The sequence below is a fragment of the Diplotaxodon limnothrissa genome, linkage group LG7 (assembly GCF_057381915.1).
Source record: "Diplotaxodon limnothrissa isolate DT_005_m linkage group LG7, D_limnothrissa_male_GT1.1, whole genome shotgun sequence".
Taxonomy (NCBI): domain Eukaryota; kingdom Metazoa; phylum Chordata; class Actinopteri; order Cichliformes; family Cichlidae; genus Diplotaxodon; species Diplotaxodon limnothrissa.
In genome coordinates, this window is record NC_140602.1 from 6617514 (window position 1) to 6624467 (window position 6954).

At 43.6% G+C, this 6954-nt stretch overlaps 1 protein-coding gene across 1 annotated transcript; it reads right to left on the bottom strand.

Moving 5' to 3' along the window:
• Positions 1-1943: 1943 nt before the first annotated feature.
• fjx1 (four-jointed box kinase 1) lies at positions 1944-3590 on the bottom strand. The gene has a single exon (XM_085357279.1). It carries the CDS (start codon positions 3456-3458, stop codon positions 2160-2162), a length of 1299 nt encoding a protein of 432 aa, XP_085213405.1. The 5' UTR covers positions 3459-3590; the 3' UTR covers positions 1944-2159.
• Between the last annotated feature and the right edge of the window lie 3364 nt (positions 3591-6954).

Consider the following 6954-nt stretch of genomic DNA (forward strand, 5'->3'; position numbering starts at 1 on the left):
ACAGCTGGCAGGAAACCCGGGTTAAAAAATGACTTTCTTGTGCAAAGGAATCCACAAAAAAACTAATTAGGAAAATGAAACTTTCATTTTCAATTTAGGTAATAAATGAAGCTGACAGTGATGTTAAGAGCAAAGACAGATGCACAAAAAGATGGGCATGGTGTGGATGGAATACGGAAGGGGAAATCATGCGAGGCAAGAAAGGAGGAAAGGTCACAAGTCTGTCTTCGACATGCAGACCTTAGCTTTGCATTGTTTTTAATCCCCAGAGCCTGCAGCCGGTTGTAAATCTCTTTGCAGTGTTTGGTATTAACAGACATGCCTGGAGCACCATACCCAGCTGCAAGTGTAGATTTTGCAAGGGCCTTGAAACACATGTTCCTATTTTAACTGAAAAGGCAGCACATTAACATGACCTTCTTTCGCCTACACACCAGTCAGTGCACATATTGATCCCCAAGTCCCTATTACAGCTGAAGCACAGCAGAATGCCTCCAGTTACACCTATTTACACCTTTGCTGCCTGTCTCCCTTTATGCAGTGACCTAGCAGGCAGAAGAACAATTCACTGAAACATGCCGTAAACCATGAAATAAAGTATAAGTACAAAGATCGAGCCACTATTTTACAAGGTGCATTCATCTCTCTTCGTGGAGTCGCGCAAACAGTTTGTGGCATGTCCTGGAGTTGAACATATATAAAGAAATTTTAAAAGAAACCAGATGGGCTCTAGGATAGCAAAAGGCTGGAAAGAATTAGTCTGTCAAAAGTTTGATCACTGTCTTTCCCTTAGATGTGCTCATAAGTCTGGAACCAGAGATCAGACACAGAAGTAGGCCTGTAGTGGAACGAATAAGAAAAGTATGGCTCTATAAGGTTCAAATTAAAAAAATTATGTGCTGATGTAAAGTGACAGCACAAACTATACAGCGAAATAACGCAGCTGGCCTTGAGGTTTTTCTCTTGAAAACCTTTCACGGTTACATTTCCAACCCATAAAAAGCCGTAAACAAGTCTCTCCACTGAGGGCAAAACACTCATTAACAGCACATGCAGCACATGCAACCAGTAAGGCAGACTGCTTATAGGTTGACCAATTTATATTATGCGAAAAATATTCTGCAATATACGGTATAGCTATGAAATGTCATAATATAGTTAGGGAACAGCAAATTCCTTTTCAAATGATGTCAAATAATGTCACTCGTCTCCTTCAGTTCATCATTCTGGGTGAGATTATAAAGGGGATTAGAGATGCCTGTTGTAGCGTGCCTGTGGCTGACAGAATGGCTCCTGGGGAAGTGTGCCAGTGCAAGATATTTCTACAGTACAATGAGAGCACTGTATGGGAAAGTACAGAGGCAACAGAGGCTTCAAAAACAAGGAAAAAAGAAAAAAAAACAGCACTCCACACAAAATAGGTAAATATTTGATGCGTTCTAATAAGGCAGTTAAGAACAAACTGCATACAAAATACGCATTAACAGAGAAGTTAAATTACAGCATATTTATAAAAAAAACCAAGAGTTTTTTGGAATGTTAAAAAGCACATTAAATTAGTTTAGCATCAAATTTCCAAAACAGGTTGGCAGACAGTATTTACATCAGACAAATGCACAAATGAATATGCTCCACCTGTGAAATTAAGGCTAAGTACGCTATCCAAACACAATTACAAGAGTGCAGGTGCTGGCAATGTGTGTGCAAAAGATCTTCTCTAAAAGAGCGAGCTGAACGTCAACAGAAATACAATATTCAAGAGTCAACTTACATTAAGGCTTAGGAGTTTATCATTGGGATTATTGAACACAAATCAACAATCCAAACCGCACATGAAGGGGTAGTTTATGATACCCACCACGCATAGTCTACTCTTTACATTTAGTCATATTCAGGTGAACATCAGAGGGGTGAAGTAAAGACAGGGTCATTCTTCACAGTGAGGCGAACAGTGAACATCTCAGCTTATAAACGTGTCAAACTGATTCATTGATAAACTAGGAAACACATTCTATTCACAGGAGGTAGTTCAGCTGGATATTCAAGACATTTTTTTCTGTGTAATGCGCATCAGCTTAGCACAGGTGTGCCAGCTGCGTTTGCAAAGCTCATTACTGTGCAGGCAGACAACAAATCCATCACCTGTGCATGCTGAATGTTCACAGCTGGCCGTATTTTCCTTTGCAATGCACAATGTGTGTATATAATCTGTCTATCCTGTCCTGGAGAACACCGGCGTGCTCATCTGAGAGAAATCCTAATTCCTGAGACAAAGGCTCGCTGTCTCTGTAGAGCTCCAGCAGCCTTTGCCTGGAGTCTCTGCGCGTGTGCAGCTCTGCCACGCGCTGCGTGGTCCTTTTTCTAAACACGCACACAGAGCTCAGGACTGTATTGTGATATTTCTCCCACATGTTTAACACTCGAAACCCGTGCACTAATCCGGCCTCGTTGTCTATGAATACGAGGTCACCGCGAGGGGTTTTCAGGAGATTGTTCGTGTCTCTCTCCATTACACGGGAGTCCCACTGCAGACTAAACAAATTGCTGACGAGCCTGTCAAAGTTTGCCGTCAGGTAGTCTAATACGATCAGGTCTGTCCACTGCATCAGCTCCAGCAGCTCCACCGCTGTCTTGTTCCAGAGCTCCTTGAGCGCAGGATGCAGCCCGCTGCTCTCCTGTCTCAGCGGCGCAGGTGTGATGACCCCTGTCAGGTTGGAGATCCACTGAGTTAGAGAAACCACGGCTCGGTCATTCCACTGTAAACCATCTATCCGCGTCCTCACACTTTCCCATTGCTCACTGTCACTGTCCAGCTGGGACAGTACGAGAGGGGGCAGGTTTGTGATGCCAAGCAAACGTGCAAGGTAATAAGTCAAAGTTTCACCCTGCACCTGGTCCGCGTTTATCCCGTAACGCACACAAGCTTTGGTCCCGTCTGCAAACGTGGCAAGCTGATTGGATATCCTGCCGCATCCCGGCTCCAGCTTCACCACCCGGTACGTCCTCGCTTTCTTTTGCCAAGCCAGAGCATATTCCTCCGTGAATCCCGCAGGAAGGGTATCTTCCAGCCATTCGTTCCAAAATATTCCGTCTTCCAATGGGGACAACTTGACCGGGCCCTCCCGCGGGGCTGACCTCTTGTTATCCCCATTCATATTGTAATCTCGATTTCCTGCAGAGACAGGTTGATTGGTGAGGTTGAGGCGAGTCTTTAGTCTGTCTCCAAAGTGCAGTCTCTGTGCCGCTGGGACAGCAAGCAATGCACGGAAAGTTTTGGCTGAAAGGTCCACTGGGAGAGCTTGGTGAAAGGACCCTGCACCTGGTACTGAGAACCTCCGTTTGTGTCGCTCCAAACGGTCCTCCAGTGCGCTCCAGACGTAGAAAACACTTGCGAGGGCGCACAGGAGGAGCAGAGAAAACAAGTTCGCTGAAAGAACCCTCATGGTGACGGCCACCATTCCTCTTGGCACACAGTACTCCAGCAGATTTTAATAAGATACAGGCAGAAAAAAAATTCTCCGATCCGCAGTTGAGCTGGAGCGGCTTTGTGCGGTGCGCTTTCTGTCCTCTACACGCCCGAAGCCCTGCGGCTCAAAGGCGTACTGGGTAAGATCACAAGGAGAAGAGGGTCTCCGAAACTGTGTGAAGCTCATCTCCCGTCCTGTTCACACGCCTTGTCATATTCCTACTCTATGGGAAAAAAATGAGCGCATTTCGCTTCACCCCGATAGCCGCTATTGGACGTTCTCCGTTACAGTCCACTGGCGTCGTAAGGGCTTTCTGTGCGTGCACGCCACACTCTTTCCCATCTGCCTTTATCTCTCCACCGGGCGCTGGGTGAGTTTGATTTGTGGTGGAGTCGGTTAGCAGAGACACACTAGGCGGTGAGACACGTGACTTTAGTCCCGAGATGGTGGGCGGATCGTGGGAAGGAGGGTTCCAAGAGGAGCGGAGCAAGTGCACCGCTGTGCGTTTTATGTGTTTGTGTGATGTCAGACGATTGTGTGTTATTACAAAAAAGGTAGCCATTATGATAATTGATATCCAGAGTATAAATACTCCGCATTTTAATACATTCGTATTCCGTATGCTGTGCTTGCATCAGCGAGGCAGACAAGAATGGAGTCCAGGCGAGAGAGTTTGCAGACCTCACTCTTTTTGCATAGCATTTTTCACTGTTTTCGAATGTATCTTCTAATTTATGTCCGTTAAGGAGTCATTATGAATAAGAGAAACCACTAAGTCGTGTCATCATATTTTACTTTGTTGTTTTACTTTGTATTTTTCAGCAGATTTCAGATTAAAGTCAAGGCAGTACTGAATTTCAGCTTTAACGCTTTTTTTTGGAGTATCTATATCTACATTGGCCACAAGACTCTTTGTTCCAGAGCACACAAACTAAGCAACAATATATGAACAAATAAACCAAATGATCTGATCACGATTTGATTGCCTCTCTGCCAAGAGCCAGAGTAACACAAAAAGCAGATACTTAAACGAAAAGCCTGGCAAAGGATTCAGTATATTCCAATTTATTGACTCAAGCAGTTTGTTGGGAGCCAAATGCAGTCTCCTTCTTTAAGAACAATGCAATCACAAGTAATAAACAATTTGAGCCCATTTTTTACATTCTGTTTTAATTCAATTGCGCTACAGTTCCCCCAGTTTCTATAACATACAGTTTTAACAATATTCCCTTAAGAGAAGGCCAAGTCCTTATTAGCAGATAAGACTTGCTCAGTTATGCATAGCGGATACAAATACACTATTCCAGTATTTTTAATAATTTGCACTCTTGATGAATATTTAAAAAGAGCACAGTTATTTCAATTTGTGCTGCTAAGCATTTGACCATTCTCCTATGAACACCAAAGGCACACTAAAGTGAACCCCTGCTTGTTTGCTCTTTGTTCATGGTTTTTGTTAAACCAGATGTAACATAAACTCCTTTATACACTTCTCCCTCACTAATATTCTCTCTCATTAACATCCCACTGCAACCTATACCATTCCACTCATGTTTTCACTCTCTGTATCTTGAACCTTGGTTTCCTAATCAAATTAATTGGGTCATTTTTATAGCAACATGCTGGCATGCTAAATCGCCTGAGTCGAAAAGACAGCCACGGACAAGAATACTCAATTACAGCCAGTAAACTTGATGTCCACTAATGTATGCTCGAAATGCCCAGAGCGCTTAAACTCTTATCTCCACTGACATTCATATTATATCATAGCTTGAACAGAGAAATAGTGAATTACAAAATAATAAAATAAATAAATCTAATTTATCTTTTATAATCCTATATAGAAGAAAAACTCCTACAGACAGGCAGGCGAAATGATTCTGATTGGGACATGCTTCTTGTGTGCTTTCATTAACATCAGCAGGATAATTTCCTTTCTGAGAGCATGTTTGATTCTGCATTGCAGCTTGATGGAGCAGTGTGGAGAGAGACTGAAAAACCTCTCGATTCTGTGCAAGCAAAGAGGAAATAATGAATGCAACAGTCTCAATAAATGGTTTGTGTAGCGGTGAGTGGTACGAGGCTGTTTTTTCTGACATGTTGACAAAAGAGTCACTCCTGGTAAAAGTGAGGCTTTTCCACCTGCTGTGTAGAACAAATTAGCCTTTCTTATTTGCATGCCGCCAATTGCTCGAGATTGCAGATAGTTAGGGCACTCAGCAGGTTTGCTAAATATATACAACTTTATAATTACGTTGAAAGGGTACCTTGAAGTAGTTTGAAATATCTCTCTCTTTGATCTCCAGTCATAACAATCCTTCACCACCTTGCCACTTCCCTTCAGTTCCACGTGAAAAGTGAGTAACAGCAAGATTTAAGACTTTCAGTGTCTAGACATAGAAAATGAAGAAGGCTTAAGTGCATTGCTGGAATTCTGTCTGATGGCTGTTACTTAAAAGGAGTGTGGACTAACAGTAATGGCTGGCTCTTGGTGTCGCTTTTCCCGAGCACAAGTGTGGGCATGTTCACATATCAAACCTATCTGTTTTCTTGCTATGTGTTATCTGCAGGTCACCTAACCCCTATGTCTCTCTCCTCATTACACCCCCATCCCCCACCCTCTTCCACACACACGCACACACAGACATCCCACTGCTGTCATGCCCCCTGCTGCTGCATTCCTCCCACAGCAGTCCCGGGGGGGCTGTAACTTATGGAAACCTTTTCTCCCCTTGGTCATGGCTGTCCGTAGTCAAGTGCCGCAGTGACACGGGAGAGCTCAGACCGTCTGTCATTCTGTCTGCAGCAACACAGTACACCCATCACTAGTCGCCTGACAACGCCACAGCTGTGATACAATCTCGTGGTGCCTGTGTGGTGCCTGTCTGCCAGCGCAGATGGACGCAGGGAGGGAAAGGAGATATTAAGGGACGGAGACAGTGGAAGAGAGAGTGCAGTGAGCTTCTATCACTTCCCCCGTAGTCTTAGGTTGTTCATGCTGAGTAATAACTCATGGGTCCCTTGACACTTTGTGGCACTCTGTTTCCTGGACTGAATAATGAATGTGCAGGACTTCCATTAGTGTTGAAAGCTACGATTATTTCACTAGGCCTTACAATTACTCATGCTCTGGGATTTGGGGACAGGGCGGAGGAGATCCATGGGGATGAATTTGTGTCTCCTGGTTTATGTATGTGCAGAGATGTCTGCATGTGGATGTATGCTTACAAGTGTTTATTCTAAAGAAGAGAGTGGAGCAGATAATACCAAGGGGATTAGAGGCTCACGTGATTATGTAATGTATATGTATATGTGAGGTGTCAATACTAGCTTTGAATCCAGGAGGAGGCACATTTTTATCTGTTCAAGAAACCCAACATGGTCTTCTCTTTCTCTCCCATCACATTAATATAGAATATTTTTGCAGAGTATTGTAATGAATACTTCAGAGAGACATAACACATTTATTTTATGTACTGGAGACACA

What these genes read in the sequence shown, in the direction of transcription:
- fjx1 (XM_085357279.1), bottom strand. Translation starts at nt 3,458, where the DNA reads ATGGTGGCCGTCACCATGAGGGTTCTTTCAGCGAACTTGTTTTCTCTG.